Source organism: Bufo bufo, chromosome 4 (assembly GCF_905171765.1).
Source record: "Bufo bufo chromosome 4, aBufBuf1.1, whole genome shotgun sequence".
Lineage (NCBI taxonomy): Eukaryota > Metazoa > Chordata > Amphibia > Anura > Bufonidae > Bufo > Bufo bufo.
In genome coordinates this window covers 497,041,949-497,066,829 of record NC_053392.1, presented here as the reverse complement: position 1 = coordinate 497,066,829, position 24,881 = coordinate 497,041,949, and the positions used below count along the sequence as shown (strand labels likewise).

Here is a 24,881-nt window from a genome sequence, read left to right as displayed (position 1 = left end):
TGTTCCTCTATTATTACTACTAAAAATGTATGAATAAAATGACAACTGGGTGTTCCCAGCTTATGGTATATCCTTACACTGTCTGTCCAAGCAGCGCTGAAAGTCGCACTTTGTAAGGACACTCATTTAGGAGGAAGAATAGATGAACGGTACAGCTTTAAGAAAATACAAATATGTACTAAATGAGACATGTCAGGAAAACTGAAAGGCTTTCAATGAGATTTTGCCCTCAACTTTAAGGTTATGCTTTGGTAACTGCTGTGCGGATCATATTAGGCTGGGTTCACTGGTGCACACAGTGCTGTTTTTTTTCTGGTAAAAAGGTCTTCTCATAGGTCTTCATTTTAAAGGGATTCTGTCACCAGCTTTCACCCCCTCCAGATAAAAATATGGTTATGTTCAGGGAGCTTTAACCATTCCTAATGTGGTCTTATAAATGTAATCTGTAGGCTCATTTTGCTAAAAAATACACTATTACTGACCTGTCATTCATAAAAATAAGGTGCCCAAGGGGATGTAAATGGCTCCAAGCTGCCGCCCGCACCTGCTGCCGTTTGTGCCCAGCGCCCTCATAATCTTCTGACGCCTCCTGCTCTCCCTCCTCCTGCTGTAAGATTGCTGTGACGTCTCCTGCTCTCCCTCCCTCCCTCCTCCTGCTGTGACGCCTCCTGCTCTCCCTCCCCTCCTCCTGCTGTAAGATTGCTGTGACGTCTCCTGCTCTCCCTCCCCCCCACCCCCCTCTCCCCTCCCCCCTCCTCCTGCTGTGACGCCTCCTGCTCTCCCCCCCCTCCTCCTGCTGTAAGATTGCTGTGACGTCTCCTGCTCTCCCTCCCTCCCCCCTCCTCCTGCTGTGACGTCTCCTGCTCTCCCTCCCTCCCCCCCTCCTTCTGCTGTAACATTGCGATGTTACAGCAGGAGGAGGGGGGAGGGAGGGAGAGCAGGAGACGTCACAGCAGGAGGAGGGGGGAGGGAGGGAGAGCAGGAGACGTCACAGCAATCTTACAGCAGGGGGGGGAGGGAGAGCAGGAGGCGTCACAGAAGATTATGAGGCGGCGCTGGGCACGAACGGCAGCAGGTGCGGGCGGCAGCTTGGAGCCATTTACATCCCCTTGGGCACCTTATTTTTATGAATGACAGTAATAGCGTATTTTTAGCAAAATGAGCCTACAGATTACATTTATAAGACCACATTAGGAATGGTTAAAGCTCCCTGAACATAACCATATTTTTATCTGGAGGGGGTGAAACCTGGTGACAGAATCCCTTTAAGTTATAGGGTCCGTTGGCATTGGTGTCCGTCATGTAATGAGTCCCTCACGCTGTCGTGGCTTCTGTTAGAAAGTGAAGCCCCAACACAGATAAGAACAGAGAGTTACATGTGGCCATTGCTTGAATTCAGCTTATACTGCCACTTTTTGTTGATTTTGCCTTTTTTTGTCTTTTTAACAGATGGGAGCATGTTTTTCAAAAGTATTTAATGGTTGTCCCCTGAAGATCTATTGTGCAACATCATGGATAAATCCAGAAACAAGAGGTATGTTTGTAAAACTCTGATAACTAAGTGGGATACCTGTCATCCAACTGCTATCTGAGCCGACATCAGGAACATTAAAATTCAGCAGCCCAATCCTCATCTCCCCTAATGTCGGTTCAGGAGGCCCACGTACACTTTATGGGGAGATATATTTATATGTGGCGAAAAAAACGTTGCCAACATCATGTTTGCGACTTTTCTTTCTGCACTTCCCTCGTCGCTTTCTGAAAAGGGGGCAAGGGGAAAACGGGCCCAACACATGTATCTTCATTTGCACCTAATTTCAGGCGCAAATGGAAATCTATGGCAGCTCCTAGATTTCTCAAAAGGGTTAGAGCACACTCAGAAGGGTTGAGGAGGCTTCCTAATGACAGCTGAAGCTCCCAGCTTGTGACTAGTCAATGGCCATGGTCTTGTGGGTATCCAGAGACGGCATTCAGTATAGGGCAGAAGGGATGTTGGAACAAATAGATACGTACCGCCGTCCGTTTTACAGAGTAAGATGGTCACTTATCACCAGTGCTGGGTGTTCATTCTCTTTTAAAGGGAATATGTCTTTAGAAAAATTTCTGTTGTTTAAATCAGGTTTTATATAAAATATTTTTGGTGAGTTTTATAGAAAAAAAACTGAAATCAAGAAGTTTTCACACTGGCCATACAAATTAGACTTACATTGGCCAAACCCACTGACCACCTAATGCATTTAAAATGTTTGGCCAAAAAAACTGTTCTTTAGTTCTGATGGGAGAAAGGCCAGAGCTCACCATTTTGTATAGGCGCCTCATTATCATCACACACAGGATTACAATGCAAGGCAACACCTATTTATAAGGTCACAATCGTGTGATCATAGCTCACCCCCTCCCTGCAAAATGACCTCTGCACAGGTCACAGAAACAGAGCATGCCCATAGAAGCCAGATTACAGTTTCCTATGGTCTGTATGGCTAATGGAAAGCATATCTGTCAATGCTGCTAAACAGCAGCCTAGGAAAGATGCCCCAATAGCTATAGAAAATAGAAAAACGTACAATTAGAAAATAAAAACAGATTTGAATAATTATCCGTATCTGGTTTTATTTTGTAAAATATATATAGATGACACATTCCCTTTTATTCATGAGGTAGTGACAAATACTTTTTGAGAATGTCCAAAGGGTAAATGTAATGCAGCATATTCCAAGAATATTTGGGGGTTTTCATTATTGGCTGTATGTACCTTGTAATGTGTAGATTTAGAATACTTTCTAAGGTTAACACTGTCCATGTCTTTGCCTTCCAGACCAATATCTGATTTTTGGTGCCGAGGAAGGTATTTACACATTGAATTTGAATGAATTGCATGAGACTTCAATGGAACAGGTATTGCCAAAACTCTGATGCTTTCTAATATTCAGAGTCATTTACTTATCCTCATATGCATCTGACATATAAACAGTAATGAAGAAAAAGTGAATTTTGTCCAGCTTGTATTTGTGGCAATCCGAAGGCTTTTATTCAATAATCAGTAAAATCCAGGTACAGAAAGCAGAGTCTACATGTTTCGGGCACAATGCAATTTCAGCCCTTACTCATGACAATTTCAAATACACTGTGAGTTGTTCTTATAGAGGAGAGGGGAAGAGCTATTCAGCTGAAGTAATCAGACTGAGAGTCAACCCCTCCCTACTACAGGTGTGCACATAGGTAAAAACATACCAAAGTTACGTTTTCATATAGTTCATTAAAACAATACATTCAAAAAGATATAGAGGAAAAAAGTGGGGAGGAGAAAGAAAGGAGAAATAAATGGAAAATGAATTTATAGTTAATACTGTAAAATAAGGTCCAGTCTTTTATTTAAACCAAGAGGCTGGCGGCTTTCCAAACGGAAGATCCAATAGGATTCTCTGTTTAAAAGCTTCCGTTTTCTGTCACCACCTCTTATTGGTTTTTTAACTTTTTCAATACCTTGTACTGACATATGAGAGACATCACCACCATGTACCATGGCAAAGTGAAGACTTGCCGCAGATATGTTGCGGTTCGCATGGTGCGGTATGTCTGATATATGTTTTCTGATGCGTGTTTTAATTGCGTTGGTTGTGCATCCTACATATTGCAACCTACACTTTATGCATGTTATACAGTAGATTGCATGTGTGGTATTGCAATTAAGGAAGGAATTTATTTTAAAAACCTGGCCATTAACAGTAGATTCAAAACTTTGACAGATTTTCATGTATTTGCAACAAGTGCAAACGGAGTGACCACACTTATAATTCCCTTTTGTAGACAACCAGGTACTCTGGGTTATACGGGATTTATCATTTTTGAAAAGGGATGGACTCACTGAGCTTGCTATAGTAGGTGCTTTTTTGGCTGCACATTTAATGCCTTTTTGTGCCATTGCTGCCCATTTTTTGTCGCACGCTAGGACTGGAAAGTGCTTTTTCACAATGTTGCAAATTTGAAAATATTCCTTACTATATTGTGTAACGAAAATATTTTTTCTGTCATGATTAGGTGTCCCTCTAGTGTTATCACCCTTTGTTTTTGCGTTTGTGGTTAACAATAGATTTCTATTCATGTTTAATACGTCTCTATTGCATTTTTCCATCATTTTTTGCGAATATGCTCTATGTGTCAATCTTTTTATAATATTTTGGGCCTCCGCTTTGTAGGTTGATTCATCACTGCAATTTCTTTTGGCCCTGATTAATTCTCCTTTAGGTATATTCCTGATTGTATGTGTGGGATGGCATGACTGTGCATGCAATAGTGTGTTGCCTGCTGTTAATTTCCTGTATGTGCTAGTGTATGTGGAGGCTGTGGCGGAGTCCCCCCTGAGTCTGAGATCCAGGAACTCGATGTTATCAGTATTGTATTGGACGGTAAATTGGATACCGTTCACACATGCATTCAGATAGTCAGTAAATGGTGGTATGGCCGCCACACTACCCGACCAAATAAAGATCAGGTCGTCGATGTAACGGCCATACCACCTTATGTGACCCGAAAAAGGGTTGGTGTCGATGAGGAGAAAGCTTCTCTCCCACCATGCCATAAAAATATTAGCAATGGAGGGAGAGAACTTGGCCCCCATCGACACCCCCGATGTCTGCAGGAAAAATTTTCCATCAAACATGAAATAATTTCGTCTCAGGAGGAAGTCCACCACAGCCACCACATACTCTGATAGCACCGCAGTAAAATTTCCTAAATTTTCTAAAAACCACACTAAAGAGGTATTCACCAGGTCATGGGGAATACTGGGGTAAAGTGCAACTACATCTGCCGTTACCCATGAATATTTTTGGGACCATTCAAGGTCTTGTACTGCTTGTAAGACCGATTTGGTGTCTCTCAAGAAACCTGGAATATTAGGAATCAAGGGCTGCAGTAGTGAGTCAACCCACTGGCAGAGGCGTTCTGAATACGACCCTATACCCGAGACTATTGGTCTCAAGGGAGGGGGAAAAATTAGTTTATGCACTTTTGGTAGAGCATGTAAGATTGGGATGACTGGAGATGCAACAAAAATATAGTCATGTTCTTTTTGGCTAAGGACACCTAAATTGAATCCATGTAGCAGCAAGGCTTTTAATTCTTGCTGGAAAGCGGGGAGCGGGTCATTTAATAGTATGCCATAGATCCTGTCATTATGTAACATCTGATTAATGAGGGATCTATAGAGTTCACAATTGAGAATGACCACTGCTCCCCCTTTGTCAGCTTGCTTCACAACAATATCATCTCTATTTTTGAGATTACGCAATGCTAGTGATTCTTTTTTGGATAGATTGTTAGTATTTAAATCCTTATGTTGTAAAACTACAGAATTGTTTAGTGAGACTAGATCCCTCTCAACCAGTTCTTGAAATCTGTCCAGTGCATGAGATCTAGATTGCACCGGATAGAAATCACGGTTGGAAGGGTTAAAGTCTGACGAACAATGCGCAGCATCAGAAGGAAGACAAGTATTTTTCAATTCCATTAGATCATATATATGTACCATTTCATTAAAAGACATACTGGTTGGATTAGGCATATGGTCTAAAGTAGAAGTAGCATTGATAGTGTCTGGATCTGGAATCAAATTGGAGGCGAACACACTGGCCGCAGCATCCCCTGGACTACACACCTGTGAGTCTATTGTACAGTAATGTACAATAGTTTTAGACAGGTGTGGGAAAAATGCTTCAAAATAAGAATAGAAGTGTTAATAGTTTATTTTATATCAATTAACACAATGCAAAGTGAATAAACAAAACAGAAATCTAAATCAAATCCATATTTGTTGTGCCCACCCTTTGCCTTCAAAACAGCATCAGTTCTTCATTTTCATATGTACTTTGAAACAGAAAAAGCTGTGTAGGAGGCTTAAAACTGTGTGAGGATCTGCCAAACTCTGCTATAATGGTGAGGTTGTGGAAGACAGTTGCATGTCATAGGTCATACACCATGTCAAGTCTAAGCACAGCAACTAGACACAAGGTAGTTTTACCGCAAGGCCTCACCCAGGCAAAGATTTGAAAGCAGACTGTGGTTTCAAGATGTGCTTGAAGAAACACAAAGAATAGGTTGACTCTAGACGCAGTGGACGGCAATGGAAACTTTGTGCAGCAGATAAAAAAATTAGTTCCCTTCGAAATCGGAAGATGTCCAGCAGTGCCATCAGCACAGAACTGGCAGAAACCAGTGGGACCCAGGTACGCCATTTAATGCCAAAAAGCCATACCTTTGACATGGAAACTAGGCCAAGGGACTCAACAATGCACGAAAACATAGGAACTAGGGTGCAGGTGCTGTGGTCTGTTGAGCCAAAATGTGAAATGAGGACTCGAGAGCGGAACAATAGTTAGTGTCTGCAGCCAACAATGAAGCGTGGTGGAGGTTGCTTGCAAGTTTGAGGCTGCATTTCAGCAAATGCAGTCAGGAATTTGGTCAGAATGAATGGCGTCCTTAGTGCTGAGTAATACAGGCAGATACCTATCCATCATGCAGTACCATCAGGGAGGTGCCTGATTGGCTCCATATTTATTCTGCAGCAGGACTATGACCCCAAACATAAACCAATGTCATTAAGAACCATCTTCAGCGTAAAGAAGAACAAGGAGCCCTGGAAGTGATGATAAGGCCTCCACATAGCGCTGATCTCGACATCATCGATTCTGTCTGGGGTTACATGAAGAGACAGAAGGATTTGAGCAAGTCTACCTCTACAGAAGGTCTATAGTTAGTTCTCCAAGATGTTTGGAACAACCTCCCTGCCCTGTTCACCTAGAAGAAGTGATGCTGTTCTGAAGGCAAAGGGTGGTCGCACCAAATATTGATTTGAGTTGGATTTCCCTTTTTTTCATTCACTTAGCATTTTTGTTAATTGACAAAAAACTTTACTATTAACACTTTCATTTTTTTAAGGCATTCTTACTTTGCAGCCTTTTTGCACGCCTGCCTAGAACTTTTGCACAGTACTGTACACGAATGCAATTAAGAGCTGTCATGTCCTGATCTTGTCTCCTTCAGCTTTTCCCGAGACGATGTACATGGATGTATGTAATGAACAACTGCCTCCTCTCCATATCTGGTATGTGATTCTTGTATTTGTTGTATTGATCTATATGCTGTGACTACCAGAAGTGAACCTTAAGGGTCATAAATGTGCAAGCTCTGCTCAAAATGTGGTACTGATATGTCTGAAATCTGTGTGGTGTAATTGGTGGTGCACATTGTGGTATTGGATTTGGCTTCTGGTTTGGTCAATTTGTCTTTCTTGGTGTCTGTACTCACCGGGGGGAGATTTAGCAAAACTGGTGTAAAGTAGAACTGACCAATCAGATTCCACCTTTCATTTTCCAAAGGAGCTCTGAAAAATGAAAGGTGGAATCTGATTGGTCTGTTTTTCCTTTGCACCAGTTTTGATAAATCTCCCCCATTATGTCTTCTGTAAGTTAATACTGTGATGCCCCTTCTCTGTCACATGCAGGTAAAGCCTCCCAGCTATACTCGCACAATCTTCCCGGCCTCTTTGATTATGCAAGACAAATGCAAAAATTGCCTGTTGCTATTCCAGCTCACAGGCTTCCAGACAGAATACTACCCAGGTGGGTTGTGTAAAGATTGGCTTCTAGTTGTCCTGATGATTTTGTGTTCCACATCTCAAGCAGGCCCGTGCACAGAAATCGGGGTCCTGTATGAATGCCTTTTAATTGAATGTAGTTGGACCTGGCCTCGTTTTCCGTCACCTTTCTCAGGCTTTCTTCACACATAATTTTTGTTGCTTTTTTTTCGGCCACAGCTATAGCATTTGGGGAAAAAGAGAAACCAAAAAAATGCACCATAAGTGAAGAAAAGCACCTCAAAAACTGCCCTTGTTTGTAGTGCTTTTTATGTTTCCCTATTGACTTTAAAGAGGTTATCTAACCCCCTATAAATGACCCCCCTTCATGGCCGGGCCCCTCGAATACTTTATACTTCCCTGCTCCACGGCAGCCGCGCCGCTCCGGATTTCTGCACGGTCACCGCTGCCTCTCCATCTGCATCAAAACATACGGGGAGGGAGTTGTGTGTGCAGCCAATAGCAGGCCACGACGGGGACAAGCCTCCCTAGCGTCACCCGCGATGCTAGGGAGGCTCGTCCCCATCGCAGCCAGCGATTGACTGCACCAACCCACCCCTGTTGTCGGATGTTTCGATCCGCATGATAAGGAAATACAGCAGCGGCCGTTCAGGGAGGCGCCTGAGCATTGGGGGGGGGGGGGGGCATTATAGGGGTTGGATAACTCCTTTAAGATCAGGCTGCAGCTTTTTTGTAATAAAAAAAAAAAATGCAAAACAATTGTTATGAGTTAAACCTGGCTTATAGTGACAGATATTTTTAACACAGTATCACAGTTGCATGTCAGAAAAGGCATGGTGTTCATCCCAATTATTATTATATATTTTTTCCAAAACATTTATGCTAAAAAAAGACCCTACAAACATAGAATAAAGGCCCCCAGTCATCTCCTTATTCCTGTGTAAATGATAAAGCGCTGGCTGCGCGTATAAAATTATATAGCTACAATACAACACAATAGGCGCTGTATTAGGGTCCATTCACACATCCGCAAAATGGGTCCGGATCTGTTCCACAACGTTGCGGAACAGATCCAGACCCATTCATTTTTAATGGGGCCACAAAAGATGCAGACAGCACACAGGCTGCGCACTTCCATTCCGCAAAAAAATAGAACATGTCCTATTCTTGTCCACAGACTCGGACAAGAAAAGGCTTTTTTTTTTTTTTTTTTTAATGGAACCTGTCACCGGGATTGTGTGTATAGAGCTGAGGACATGGGTTGCTAGATGGCCGCTAGCACATCCGCAATACCCAGTCCCCATAGCTCTGTGTGCTTTTATTGTGTGAAAAAACGTTTTGATACATATGCAAATTAACCTGAGATGAGTCCTGTACCTGAGATAATTCAGGGACAGGACACATCTCAGGTTCATTTGCAAATAGTTTCTTTTACACAATAAAAGCACACAGAGCTATGGGGACTGGGTATTGCGGATATAGTAGCCATCTAGCAACCCATGTCCTCAGCTCTATACACAAAATCCCGGTGACAGGTTCCCTTTAAAGTGCCGGCCATGTGCACATAGCTGGTGTCCGTGTTTTGCGGATGTGTGAATGGACCCTAAATCTATGTGGTGAGCTCCCACTAGTGGCAACTGTAGGAAATGTTTTTCACTATGGCAGAAAGTGAAGAAGGCAGCTCAGTGCTGCCTCCCCCACCATCACCATGGGCCACATAGTAGTCATGTGGTATGTTTCCATGCAAGTTAGGCCACTGATCACAAGCCTAAGCGTCCATTCACACGCCCGCAATTTCGTTCCGCATTTTGCAGAACGGAATTGCGGACCCATTCATTTCTATGGGGCAGCACGATGCTCTGCCCGGATCCGGAATTGCGGATCCGCAATTCCGATCCCGAAAAAAATAGAACATGTCCTATACTTGTCCGCAATTGATTCGCAAAACACACACGGACGTGTGAATGGACCCTAAATCGAATGAGTCATGTCTGTATTTGCTCAGTTTGTATGTAGCCATGACAGGGCTGTCACAAAGGTGCGTGTGCTTCTCCTGTACCTTTAAATACCTGTGATCATTGGAAGTTTTCTCACTGACACTGGACAAATTAGGTTGGAGACCCTGAGAGGGATTCAGAAGAACTCCAGGGGGCGCCATAACAGCAAAGTCTACTCACAGATGATTTCTTTCAAAAATTGTTATGCGTTATGTGATTTAAACTATCCCTAAACGGTTGTATTTTGTAATTTACCTTATATTATATATTATATTAAATTTTTTATGTTTTCCTTGCGAAATAAGCACCTGAAGTTCAAGTACCTATAGCGCTTTGAAATCTGTACACTCATACACCACTGACATGTTGGCAGTGTACTGAGGCCACACTGTACAGGCAGGAGCACGCAGCACTGCTCTTGCCTGTGCTAGTGCCTCTCCGCTAAAGCCTGGCATAGCACATCCGATGAGCGTGCGCAGGCAGCAGCAATGTGCTATGCAGAGCTCCTGCCTGCGCTTGCTCTGCTAAAAGCCTGCACCGATGTGGTCTAGTATTGTCATAGGGACATTGGGGGTCATTTATTAACCTGAAATACACCTATATTAGGCGTATTTCAGACGCAGATTGCGGTGCAACAGCTAGTTGCGCCGCAATCTGTGACTTCTACTCGCTCATGCCTGGTCATGGCATGGGCAGGGAAGGTGAGTAGGCCAGTCTCATTTACCATTTTCTACGCCTGTTTCAGAATCCTCCGCCAGTTCTTCGGAGCGGTTAGGTCAAGTTGAATTTTGATCATTCTTAAAACAGGCTACTCCTTCGTGCAAAAAAATGTCAGCATAATAACAAATGAATGGAGACTTTCCTACTGCTGCGCTTCAGCCAGCGAAGGCCCGTTCACACAAACCGTTCTCGACAAATAACCGTGTTCTACGGAACCGAGGGAATTATTGCGGAGCCTCTGGAGGCATTGATTTTCTGCCAAAATGCAACGTAGTTATTAAAATTTATATACTGTGCAGTTCCACGTACTATCTTCTACATGGTTAGAGTCTATTGATTCCTGTTTTTATTGCCTTCTACAGAAAGTTTGCTGTTTCTGCGAAAATCCCTGATACAAAATGGTGTCAGAAGTGCTGCGTTGGTAAGTGCCGTCTTCACAGAACATTTGTCTCCCGTGCATGAGCAGAGATGTGCGTATTTCTGTTTTTCCATTAGTAAATAAACTGACATTATTAATACAGAAATGTACTAGAGAGCAAATTCGCCTTTCCATATCAAAAGATATAATTAAAAGAATATTAGGTTTTACTAGGTGTAATAAGGAAAAGGCTGGCAGCACTCTTCCGAGCAGTGTGCCCATTCTGCTCTTGTTTGGAGATTTTCGCCTCTTAATATTCGCGCTGCTGACATTGAAATAAATGGGAGTGTAATGTGCGTGTCAGAAGATCTTCATTTGTAATCATAGCATTATTTCCATCTGAATACACCTATCATTTATACAGCACATCAGCAATATTAGGTCTGTGAGGGTCCGACAACTGGCACCCCCCATGTTAGCGGTTTCAGGCAGCCACTAGCATCAGAAATGATTTAGTTAGTCTACTTTCCCACTCGCGTTTTGGCTTTCAGTTTGTGAGATCCGTTCAGGGCTCTCACAAGCGGTCCAAAATGGATCCGTTTGCATTCTGAAAGGAAAAGGATCCGCTCAGAATGCATCCGTTTGCATCAGTTCAGTCTCCATTCCGCTTTGGAGACGCACACCAAAATGCTGCTTGCAGTGTTTTGGTGTCCGTCTGATGAAACTCAGACAAACGGATCCGTTCTGACACACAATGTAAGTCAATGGGGACGGATCTGTTTTCACTGACACAATCTGGCACAATAGAAAACTGATCCGTCCTCCATTGACTTTCAATGGTGTTCAAGACGGATCCGTCTTGGCTATGTTAAAGATAATACAAACGTTCTGAACGGGTGCAGATGGTTGTATTATCTGAACGCACGTTGTATTATCGGATCCGCACAAAACGCGAGTTTGAAAGTAGCCTTACTGTGTAGTTTCCGGCTTAGCTCCCATTCACTTGAATGTAAGCAGGGCCACTACACTGATATTGAAAGGTTCAGAAACCCCCAGGGTGTCACATTAGGATACATCCACAAGGGAAAGAAATTGCGGTGGAAAAATGACATGCAGATTTGCGGCAGACTGCATTGCAAAGGGCGAAATCTGCATTGTAAAGCCACATCATATGTTGACAATCTGCGTATTTAAAACCCACGTCGTCAGTTTATTTATAGTGCAGATTATTTTGGATTTTCTAAAATGTCCTCCAGTTTGCTGGTACCGTACAGTGCTGCAGATTTACCGCATGCAACTCCGCAGCATATCCTTATTGTGGGGATGGTGCGGTTTTACCAAATTCTTGTGCTTTTGTTATTGCCAGGGATCACTGGAAAATAAAGCGGTCACAGCGCCCATGCGAACCTTCTATGTAGCGCAGTGATACCTTTATATATCCTAATAAGTATGGTACTCGCTTTAGACACATAGGTAGAATCTAGTGTCTCGTTTAGTTATAATTCTGTAGGCACTATATATTAGGCCTCATTCACATGACCATACTTTTAGTCCACGTCTGATCCACATTCTTTGTGGACAGCATATGGATGTCATCCGTGTGCTGTCCCCATCCATGCGGCCATGCCGTGAATTATAGAACGTGTCCTATTCTTGTCTGTTTTACAGACAAGAATAGGAATTTTAACAATGGGGACCGCCAAAAGTGTGGGTTTGCACACAGCTGATATCTGCATTTTGCAGACCGCAAAACGGATACAGCCGTGTGAATGAAGCCTTATTCAGTGCATGATGAGTTGAGCAGCGGGGTCATTATGCAGGATGGTCTTCAGAACAGGATTAATCATCAAATAGCCCATTTTTATACATGACTGTCGCCCTAGGGCTAACTTTACACAGTTCAGTGATCTTTCCTTTTTTTTTTGACCATGTTGTTGCTATATTTGGAATTATTTGGCATTGTATGGAGGCAATAATGGATCATCTGTAATCAGATGGCTTCAGTCCAGGTTCAACCTTCTTGTAAGCGCCTTACACTTTTTTGCAATTTTGTACAGGACTCATGCGGGGGGGGGGGGGGGGGGGGGGGGAGTATGGAGCCAATAAACGGCAGTTTTGCCCACAGCATGGTGCAATAATCCCTTCTTGTGCATCCCAGATTGCATGCAGTATTGAGCATGGGGCCATGTATGCCATTGCCCAAAAGGTGAGACATAGAATGTGCAGTGGAAATTAGGAGTTAATTCTTCCCAGCATTAGAGAAAGTCTAATCTCACCCTCCAGGCCTGCATTACATTTATCCCTTTCCAGCAACGTGTTTTTGCACAGTATTACAGGAAATAATAATGCTTGAGCACTGTGAACGCTACGGGAATGTTCAGGGTAATGTTCCTCTTAAATTTGGAGGGTGTTAGCGTGTTCACACAAGCCACCAAATTCCAGTTACTAGCTCAAGTGTGTAAACAGACATCGCAACCAACATGTAGAACCACCCATGTTCTAGCAAATCCCTGACTTCAGGCTTCTTCAGTTAGGAGATAAGACAGGACACGTTCCTGGCATTTATTATACATTACAGCCGATGGTTGTACCAGGAGATGTTGTTATTACGTTAAGTGACTGTCCTAGTGATTCCAGATCCTGCAGAGCTTCAGCCGTGGTAGACAATAGGCCATGTACTAGTATAGACCCGAAGATCCGTACAGTGCAAAGCGTTGTTTGACCTGATAATAGAGCGACAGTAACCTCATTTTTACCTTCTTTTAGAAAAAGCTGAGATCTCTGCGGGAAGTGAGACCCCCTGAACCAAGGAGAAAGGCTCTTAATAGGTCAAACTCCCAAGTAATAAATATATTACTTCCAGTGATTCCTAAAGCAGAGGTTTTACTTAGCACAAAATGCTTTGGGATCCAGGATCTATAAACCTGTATACAAAACATAGGACAGAAGGATTTATAGAGAATTATTTTACCTCTATAGATGGACGGACGGGCAGACAGATGGATTGGTAGATAGATAGATATGAGATAGAGACATATGTGAGATAGATAGATAGATAGATAGATAGATAGATATATGAGATAGATAGATAGATAGATAGATAGATAGATATATGAGATAGATAGATAGATATGAGATAGATAGATAGATATGAGATAGATAGATAGATAGATAGATATATGAGATAGATAGATAGATATGAGATAGATAGATAGATAGATATGAGATAGATAGATATGAGATAGATATGAGATAGATATGAGATAGATAGATAGATAGATAGATAGATAGATAGATAGATAGATAGATAGATAGATAATGAGATAGAGAGGTAGGAGAGAGAGAGAGAGAGAGAAAGATATAGGAGATAGAGAGATAGATATGTGATCAGGGGCGTAGCTATAGGGGGTGCAGAGGTAGCAGTCGCTACCGGGCCCAGGAGCCTGAGGGGGCCCAAAGACCCTTGTGCCACAAAAGACACTGGCATTATAGAAAGTGCATACTGGTCAATTTACACCTCTGGCTGGAGGGAAGGGGTTAGGTTAAGAATTTGGCATGAGGGGGTACCCTTTCAATGTTTGCCTTAGGCAGCAGGAAGGCTATGTGCTCCCCTGCCCCTTGCAAACAAGCATTGAGGAACGGGGCCCAAGCTGAACTCTTGCACCAGGGCCCATGAGCTTTTAGCTACGCCCCTGTATGTGATAGATAGATATTAGATAGACAGACTAGCAGCAAAGTCTTTAGTAACTCAGAGGATCACAGGATTGTACCTACTGTATTACTGGTATAATAAAAGGTTATAAACCATAATATAGGTAGATAATCCAGGTCACCTGTGACTGCTGTGAGATGCACTGAAGTGTGCAGCCTTAAAGGGATTCTCCAGCTTTTAAGCAAATATTGGTTCCCTCCACTGGGTCAGGTACCATTTGGGAGGCATGTCACCTCTGCAGCCAGTCATTGGCTGCAGTGGTACATGTTACCCCCTTCCATGCCGGAAGATTACACGCTAGAACCAGTGCACAGTGAATGCAGCGATGGACTGGAGAAGCCTGAATCAAATGGCGGGGAGCAAGTAAGAATGCTTCCCTCCACAGGTCTGTGGGGGGACTATGTTTTATTAAAAAGCTGAAGTACTCCTTTAAGGCTGCACACAAACTGTATGTAAGGAAGGACCTGTTACCTTTGAATTTTTTATAGATATCTAAATAAAGCTTGGATTTTATCAAATTTTTGCTGGACGTCCTTCATGCATAAACCTTTATAAATGTCAAGCTTAAAGGGGTTGTGTCACTTCTGCAAGTGGCATTTATCATGTAGAGAAAGTTAATACAAACCACTTACTAATGTATTGTTATTATCCATATTGCTTCCTTTGCTGGCTGGATTCATTTTCCCATCACATTATACACTGCTCGTTTCCATGGTTACGACCACCCTGCAATCCATTAGTGGTGGTCGTGCTTGCACACTATGGGGAAAAAATGCCGGCCTCTCTTGTGGCCGGGACCCCGGTAGCGCACACAGGCTGGTGCTTTATTCTATAGTTTGCAAGCATGACCACCACTGATGGATTGCAGGGTCGTCATAACCATGGAAACAAGCAGTGTATAATGTGATGGAAAAATGAATCCAGACAGCAGAGAAAGCAATATGGATAATAATACAATACAATATACAGTATAACAATACAAGTGGGATACTCTGATAAGAAATAAAAGAGGTAAGGGGGTGAGTTACATGCCTAGAGAAAGCACATGTACCAGGTGGAGACTTTCAAAAGGGGAAAAACTAGAAATGATGGGTGAGTCTTGGCTGACTGGTGGAATGTGAAAGCTATCAGAATAGGACAACTAGAGAATCCTACATCATTGGGAATTTGTCTATTTTCATAGAACCTCCTAGGGGTCTTTCACCCGTCTCTCCATTAACACCAAGAATAAGTGCAAAAGTACATATTTCTAAAATACCAGAGCATTGCCCATGCTGTGAGTCTGTAATATGCAGTAACATTGTGCCCCATTGATCTCTGGAAGGGTCACATCCGTGCCAGGTGGCTCTATAGTCTGCATCTTTACTAATCAATATACATACAGTCAGGTCCATAAATATTGGGAGATTGACACAATTCTAACATTTTTGGCTCTATACACCACCACAATGGATTTGAAATGAAACAAACAAGATGTGCTGTAACTGCAGACTGTCAGCTTTAATTTGAGGGTATTTACATCCAAATCAGGTGAACGGTGTAGGAATTACAACAGTTTGCATATGTGCCTCCTACTTGTTAAGGGACCAAAAGTAATGGGACAATTGGCTTCTCAGCTGTTTCATGGCCAGGTGTGTGTCATTCCCTCATTATCCCAATTACAATGAGCAGATAAAAGGTCCAGAGTTCATTTAAAGTGTGCTATTTGCATTTGGAATCTGTTGCTGTCAACTCTCAAGATGAGATCCAAAGAGCTGCCACTATCAGTGAAGCAAGCCATCATTAGGCTGAAAAAACAAAGCAAACCCATCAGAGAGATAGCAAAAACATTAGGCGTGGCCAAAACAACTGTTTGGAATATTCTTAAAAAGAAGGAACGCATCGGTGAGCTCAGCAACACCAAAAGACTCGGAAGACCACGGAAAACTGTGGTGGATGACCGAAGAATTCTTTCCCTGGTGAAGAAAACACCCTTCACAACAGTTGGCCAGATCAAGAACACTCTCCAGGAGGTAGGTGTATGTGTGTCAAAGTCAACAATCAAGAGAAGACTTCACCAGAGTGAATACAGAGGGTTCACCACAAGATGTAAACCATTGGTGAGCCTCAAAAACAAGAAGGCCTGATTAGAGTTTTCCAAACAACATCTAAAAAAGCCTTCACAGTTCTGGAACAACATCCTATGGACAGATGAGACCAAGATCAACTTGTACCAGAGTGATGGGAAGAGAAGAGTATGGAGAAGGAAAGGAACTGCTCATGATCCTAAGCATACCACCTCATCAGTGAAGCATGGTGGTGGTAGTGTCATGGCGTGGGCATGTATGGCTGCCAATGGAACTGGTTCTATTGTATTTATTGATGATGTGACTGCTGACAAAAGCAGCAGGATGAATTCTGAAGTGTTTCGGGCAATATTATCGGCTCATATTCAGCCAAATGCTTCAGAACTCATTGGACGGCGCTTCACAGTGCAGATGGACAATGACCCAAAGCATACTGCAAAAGCAACCAAAGAGTTTTTTAAGGGAAAGAAGTGGAATGTTATGCAGTGGCCAAGTCAATCACCTGACCTGAATCCGATTGAGCATGCATTTCACTTGCTGAAGACAAAACTGAAGGGAAAATGCCCCAAGAACAAGAAGGAACTGAAGATAGTTGCAGTAGAGGCCTGGCAGAGCATCACCAGGGATGAAACCCAGCGTCTGGTGATGTCTATGCGTTCCAGACTTCAGGCTGTAATTGACTGCAAAGGATTTGCAACCAAGTATTAAAAAGTGAAATTAGATCTATGATTATTATTCTGTCCCATTACTTTTGGTCCCTTAACAAGTGGGAGGCACATATGCAAACTGTTGTAATTCCTACACAGTTCACCTGGTTTGGATGTAAATACCCTTAAATTAAAGCTGACAGTCTGCAGTTAAAGCACATCTTGTTCGTTTCATTTCAAATCCATTGTGGTGGTGTATAGAGCCAAAAATGTTAGAATTGTTTTGATGTCCCAATATTTATGGACCTGACTGTATGTCATATCATAGCTATAAGGACAACACATATGAGAGAGCAAAAACGAATTTATGGTCAGTGCAAGCAAGAATGATTGAGATTAATTATCATTTCAAAAGATAAGATTTTGGGATGAATAACCAGATCTACCACAGATTGTGAGCATTGCTCCATTAAAACCCTTGAGACTTTTGGCTGTCAATGTTAACCTGCGCTGAGATATATACGGTCAGTGAATATAACCCTGCATGTGTAAGGGTCAGGAGGGCTTGATGTGTACTCTGTGGCACATGGTCGGTCCTTCAGGGCTCATTAATGAGTACCACTCATCCCGCTAGTTTACCTTTGATTTGGCATCTTACAGGTACCGTAACCTCCAAGGGAAACAAGTAACAAGTTCCCTTTATCTTTTGCGTCAAGTAATGTAGAGGAATGCCGATGGCGGAATATGTTGGCTGGGTGTCTGTAGACTGAGCCACGTGTCAGAACAACGCTGTCTAGAGAAGGGTGGCTCTGCTCTAAAGCCATACTCATTAGGTGTCACCATGCCCTACGTTGTGTGAACGGGGGAGGCATTTTTCCAGTATGAAGAGGCTTATTAGTAACACACGGTGACCTCCATAACTCCTAATGTTACAGATGACACAATTCCTTTGATTGTGGTTTTCATTAGCTCTCTTGTTAATAGTGAGGAAAATAAGCCGCAGTACAAGCTTGAGTCTGCTGAACAACGCGGCTTCCGACAAACAACATAAATCAATGACCCGTGTGTTTGCCTAAATATGTATTTTCATCCAGACCTCACATTTGTATTAGCATTGACTTGTAGGTGACAAAAAGGTGGCACCTCCAGGAATGCAGTCGCAGAGGCTGTTTATCTTAGGCCCCATTCTGACGTCAGTGAATCCCGGACAGCACAATTGTCCACTGTTTTGGTGTGTTTGTTCACACATTGGTGTTTTTAGACATGTGGGTCAGTGGACTGTGGGTCATTGGAAAAACAGCAGCGATATGTACTTCTTTGGTCCGTGATGTGGACAAAAAGTGCCCATTGAAGTCTATAGGTCTGTGAAATCTGCTGATCGAACACAGATGGCATCAGTGTTCGGTCAGTGGTTTTCCATGACTTTTGATAGTAAATGCTGTAGAAATCCCTTTTCAGCTTGGCAGGGCTCTAAGACTAGCGTTAAAATCATCCGGCAAGCTGTTCTGGCACAGGCTACCAGAGTTTATTGTATCCGGCATAGCACCGCCAGGCCTCATTTACTATAATGGGGACCTGTCAGGGAACCGGCCTATTCATGACTTTAGTGCAGGGAATCGACCAGTTTTTGCACCAGTTTTTGTCTGGCTGAATCCCAACACTAATGCTGCAAAAAGGACAGATTCCCACCAGTTCCCATTATAGTCAATGTGCTCCGTTGAGGAAAGGCAGTATCCGGCAATGCCAGATAAAATTAACTCCAGAAGGCTGTTCCTCTGCCAGATGATTTAACGGTAGGACAAATGGAGGACGGAAAAACAGACACATGGACCATACACTTACCCCACATGGACATTGTCACCAATGAAACACTGACCGTCTTAACACGAACGTGTGATTTAGGCTTAACTGCGACAATTTATTCCATTTTAGTCTCTGTTCACATCTAGTTTTTGTACATGTTCGAGGTATATGTTGGGAGTATTCCCTGAAGTAATACCTTTGACATGTCCATCAGCCCCCATGTACCCAGCGGGTGTCCTTCTGGCATGAGCTGGGTTTACAAGTGTCCTTTTGGTATTCACTTATTGAGGGCAGCTCCATATTTCTGTGTATGGTTTGGGAATGATACTGAAGAAGATGAGTATTCAGATAGTTTCACGTGTATTAACACTATATGTTTTGTTTGTTTTAGTGAGGAATCCATATACAAGCCATAAATATCTATGTGGAGCCCTTCAGTCGAGCATTATACTCCTAGAGTGGGTGGAACAAATGCAGAAATTCATGCTAATTAAGGTACGTGGACTTATCTCACATTAGTGTGCTCCAGGCCATCAACACATAGTCACTCCGATAAAACATAGTGTGTGTATGTATGTATGTATATATATATATATATATATATATATATATATATGCATAGCAAGTATTCAGCAACTGTGAACGGCACAGCACTAATCTGTAATGGCGGGTGCCCGCGGCTGATGAAGCAATCCAGGCTTCAAAAAACTATATCAATCCAGGAAATCCACGGCACTTCTTTCAGTAAAAAAGTGTTTATTCACCAGAAATACGTTTCGGTTTGCACACTGGAACACTGCTTTAAAAAGGTTCCAGTGTGCGAACCTAAACGTTGTATTTCTGGTGAATAAACACTTTTTTACTGAAGGAAGTGGCGTGGATTTCCTGGATTGATTGATATACAGTACAGACCAAAAGTTTGGACACACCTTCTCATTCAAAGAGTTTTCTTTATTTTCATGACTATGAAGGCATCAAAACTATGAATTAACACATGTGGAATTATATACATAACAAACAAGTGTGAAACAACTGAAAATATGTCATATTCTAGGTTCTTCAAAGTAGCCACCTTTTGCTTTGATTACTGCTTTACACACTCTTGGCATTCTCTTGATGAGCTTCAAGAGGTAGTCCCCTGAAATGGTCTTCCAACAGTCTTGAAGGAGTTCCCAGAGATGCTTAGCACTTGTTGGCCCTTTTGCCTTCACTCTGCGGTCCAGCTCACCCCAAACCATCTCGATTGGGTTCAGGTCCGGTGACTGTGGAGGCCAGGTCATCTGGCGCAGCACCCCATCACTCTCCTTCATGGTCAAATAGCCCTTACTTTCAAAGTTTTCCAAATTTTTCGGCTGACTGACTGACCTTTATTTCTTAAAGTAATGATGGCCACTCGTTTTTCTTTACTTAGCTGCTTTTTTCTTGCCATAATACAAATTCTAACAGTCTATTCAGTAGGACTATCAGCTGTGTATCCACCTGACTTCTCCTCAACGCAACTGATGGTCCCAACCCCATTTATAAGGCAAGAAATCCCACTTATTAAACCTGACAGGGCACACCTATGAAGTGAAAACCATTTCAGGGGACTACCTCTTGAAGCTCATCAAGAGTGTGCAAAGCAGTAATCAAAGCAAAAGGTGGCTACTTTGAAGAACCTAGAATATGACATATTTTCAGTTGTTTCACACTTGTTTGTTATGTATATAATTCCACATGTGTTAATTCATAGTTTTGATGCCTTCAGTGTGAATCTACAATTTTCATAGTCATGAAAATAAAGAAAACTCTTTGAATGAGAAGGTGTGTCCAAACTTTTGGTCTGTACTATATATATATATATATATATATATATATATATATATAGACAAAAGGTATGATGGGCAGCACAGCAGCATTAGAGTAGTTATGGTGTGCCAGCGGCTAGGAAGGCGATCCACCAACAACAAAAAGAGAACTCCATGGCACTTCCAAAATAAAATAATGTACGTTTATTCACCAGATAGGTCCCATTGAGAGGACTGAAACGTCACTATCAGGTGAATAAACGCACATTTTTTTATTTTGGAAGTGCCGTGAAGTTTTCTTTTTTTATCATATATATAGTAAAAGAGAATAGGTTTATCGTAGGATTTTTAATTGTCTTGGGGAGGAGCAGCAACTTCCAGCTGTTGTGAAACTACCCAGTATGGACACCATTTGGCTGTCTGAGGAACTCCCATAGAAATGAATGAAGCATGCTGAGAGTTGGAGTTTCTTAATAGTCGGAGTGCTGGAGGTTGCTGGCCCCTGGTCTGTGATTTGCTTAGAACACTGTGCATTTCTGGCTTTGTACTACTACACTTCTCAATGGCTGCTAGGTTTTTATACTTAAAAACTGGGTGGGGTGGATATTTATCCCATGTTGTGATCTTGTAAGTAGTGTTGATCGAGCACCAAAGTGCTCGGGTGCTCGAGTAGAACACTTTGGGATGCTCGGGTGCACATTGGAAGTCAAAGGGAGAACCCGAGCATTAAACCAGGCACCCCCTGTTTTGAAGAGGGGAGGGTGTCTGGTTCATAGGAAAAGGTCAGAAACTGATGGAAACACCACTGAAATGGTTCGGGAACAGCATGGGGAAGATATCTGGATGAATCTTGGACTCCCAGATCGCTGCTGGGAACGATGTTGTCCGAGTAGTACACCACTTTTACAGACTGACAATAATACGCACCAAACCGAAGATAAAATCAATTTTAGAGGAAAAATAGTTAAGAAACATTCTTTCCTGTATATTTACTTGTATATAAAGTGCAAGTGCTGCCAAAAATTACAAGGAAGAGGCACTCCGATATAACCTGTATATCGCATAAAGGAGGGCCTCATTCACATTGTGGTACAATAGTTCAGGTAGTGGGACTCCTACACTCATAAAGCCTATGCACTAAGTGAAAGGGCTGCCAAACATTACAAGGAATCGGCACTCCAATATACCCTTTGTTACACATAAAGGAGAGCATCATACACACCCTTGAAAAATTATGATTGCTGGTCCGCTGGTGACCCTCAAAAACATTAGGAGCAAGGGCCTGCTGGTGAGCCTCTAAAACATTAGGGGCGAGGGCCTGCTGCTGGTCTGACAATCTAAAAAATTAGGGGTGAGGGTCTACTGCTGAGCTGTTGGTTTAAAACATTAGGGGCGAGAGCCTGCTGCTGAGCTGACCATCTAAAACATTGTGGGCGAGGGCTTGCTGGTGACTCTCTAAAACATTAGGGGTGAGCGTCTGCTGCTGAGCTGACCCTCTAAAACATTAGTAGCAAGGGCAGCCTAAGCATGTTGATATGATGGAGGAGGACGAGAAAAGGAAGATTGAACCATATACCCTTTTTTGTGGTGGAAGGGCTGCATGGGAATACAGTGTATTCAATACACTATAAAAGCCACATTTAAAGTGCCTTTATGTTCAGATGCTTTCCTCTGGTGGAGAAGAGAAGTCAGGGGCAATTCAGGCTTTGTTCATTTTGATAAGAGTCAACCTGTCAGCATTTTCAGTTGACAGTTGGATGCGCTTATTAGTTATTATGCCCCCAGCAGAACTAAATAACCGCTCTGACAAAACGCTGGCGGCAGGGCAAGCCAGAACCTACAAGGCGTTGAGCGCCAGTTCGTGCCACGTGTCCAGCTTGGACACCCAATAGTTGTAAGTCACAGAGGGATCATTAAGGACGCTGACACAGTCTGCTACGTACTCCTTCACCATCTTCCAAAACTTTTCTCTCCTTGTGACACTAGGCGGCGCATCAGGGTGAGGGTGCTGGCGGGGTGGCATGAAACTGTCCCAGGCCTTGGAGAGTGTTGCCTTGCCTCTGTTGGAACTGCTGTGTGTCCCCCTCCTCGGTTGCCCAAGGAACTACGTACTCTGCTGCCAGCGTTGTCAGTTGGAAATTTTTGGAGCAATTTTTCCACAAGGACCTTCTGGTATTGCACCATTTTGCTAGTCCTCTCCACCACTGGAAAGAGAGATGAGAAGTTCTCTTTGTAGCGGGGGTCGAGAAGGGTGAACAACCAGTAATCGGTGTTGGCCAAAATGCGTATAACGCGAGGGTCACGGGAAAGGCAACATAACATAAAGTCAGCCATGTGTGCCAGAGTCCTAATAGACAAGACTTCGCTGTCCTTATCAGGAGGATGACTCTCAATCTCCTCATCCTCTTCGGCCCATCCACGCTGAACAGATGGAATAAACCTGCTGTGGGTACTACCCTCTGTAGCGGAGGCAACAGTCTCCTGCTCCTCCTCATCATCATCCAATTCGCGCTGAGAAGACGAACGGAGGGTGGTCTAGCTATCACCCTGTGTACTGTCTTCCTCCATTTCCACCTCTTCCACATGCAAAGCGTCCTCCTTCATTGTGAGCAGCGAGCATTTCAGTAGACCCAGAAGTGGGATGGTTACGCTGATAATAGCGGCATCGCCACTCACCATCTGTGTTGATTCCTCAAAGTTGCGTAAAACCTCACAGTGGTCAGACATCCATGCCCACTCGTCGCTTGTGAAGAGCGGAAGCTGACTGGAAAGGCGACGACCGTGTTGCAGCTGGTATTCCACTACTGCCCTCTGCTGCTCACAGAGCCTGGCCAACATGTGGAACGTGGAGTTCCAGCGTGTGCTCACGTCGCACAACAGTCGGTGAGCTGGCAATTGCAAGCGCTGCTGCAGTGTTGCCAGACCGGCGACAGCTGTAGATGACTTTTGGAAATGGGCGCACACGCGGCGCACATTCACCTGTAGCTCAGGCAAATTGGGGTAGATTTTGAGAAACCGCCGAACCACTAAGTTGAACACGTGGGCTAGGCATGGTATGTGTGTGAGCTTGCCAAGCTCCAAAGCCGCCACCAAGTTAAGGCCATTATCAGACACAACCATGCCTGGTTGTAGGTTGAGTGGCGAGAGCCACAGCTCAGTCTGGTCCCTTATACCCTGCCACAGCTCTGCGGCGGTGTGCTGTTTGTCACCTAAATACATATTAGTTTCAGCACGGCCTGTTGCCGCTTCCCGACTGCAGTGCTACACTGCTTCCAGCTACTGACTGGTGCTGCAAGATGATAATTCAGAGGTGAAAGTGGAGGAGGAGAAGGGGGGGTTGCAGCCACTAATGTAGGTAGTGGCGGAAATCCTGATGGAAGTAAGGCCCGAAATCCTTGGCGTCTGTAGCACCTGTGCCATCCCAGGGTACCACTCGCTCCCGGCCTCCACAACGTTCACCCAGTGTGCCGTCAGAGAAATGTAGCGTCCCTGGCCACAAGCACTTGTCTATGTGTCAGTCGTTAAGTGGACCTTCCCAATAACTGCGTTGGTCAGAGCACATGTGATGATACAGGACACATGCTGGTGTAAGGCGGGGATGGCTCATCGGGAAAAATAGTGGCAGCTGAGGACTGAGTAACGAGGGACGGCCGCCGCCATCAGGCTGCGGAAAGCCTCAGTGTTCACAAGCCTAAATGGCAACATTTCCAGGGCCAGCAATTTGGAAAGGTGCGCATTTAGTGCTATGGCCTGTGGCTGGGTATTTGTGCTTTCGTTAAAAGGCCTGGGTTATGAAAGTCTGTACGCTGCGCTGGGACACAGAAGTGGATGTGCTAGCTGATGGTGCTTGCGAAGGTCCAGGTGAAGGGCGGGAGGCATCCGGGCCTGCGTCTTGGACAGGGGATTGGCCAGCACGTAACACAGGGGAAGAGGAGGCAGTGGTGTGACCTGCAGACACTGATTGTGGACCCAGGCGTTTGGCCCACCTATTAGGGTGCTTTGATGCCATGTGGCAGATCATGCTGGTGGTGGTGAGGTTGCTAGTGTTCACGCCCCTGCTCATTTTGGTACGACACAGGTTGCAAATGACAATTCTTTTATCGTCCGCGCTTTCCTCAAAAAAGCGCCAGACTGCGTAACACCTACCCCTTGGCAAGGGAGATTGCCACAAGGGGTGCTCCGGGGAACAGTTGCACG

The 24,881-nt window shown here is 43.7% G+C and overlaps 1 protein-coding gene across 7 annotated transcripts in view; it reads left to right on the top strand.

The window, feature by feature from the left end:
* The window catches only part of MAP4K3 (mitogen-activated protein kinase kinase kinase kinase 3), a 292,615-nt gene that overhangs the window by 251,158 nt on the left and 16,576 nt on the right, over positions 1 to 24,881 (top strand). For all 7 annotated transcript variants that reach the window (XM_040429607.1, XM_040429605.1, XM_040429606.1 and 4 more), the window contains 6 exons: positions 1,450 to 1,534; positions 2,816 to 2,895; positions 7,042 to 7,102; positions 7,502 to 7,619; positions 10,674 to 10,732; positions 19,289 to 19,392. In XM_040429607.1, coding sequence (XP_040285541.1) covers positions 1,450 to 1,534; positions 2,816 to 2,895; positions 7,042 to 7,102; positions 7,502 to 7,619; positions 10,674 to 10,732; positions 19,289 to 19,392 — 507 coding nt within the window. The remainder of the gene's footprint in view (positions 1 to 1,449; positions 1,535 to 2,815; positions 2,896 to 7,041; positions 7,103 to 7,501; positions 7,620 to 10,673; positions 10,733 to 19,288; positions 19,393 to 24,881) is intronic.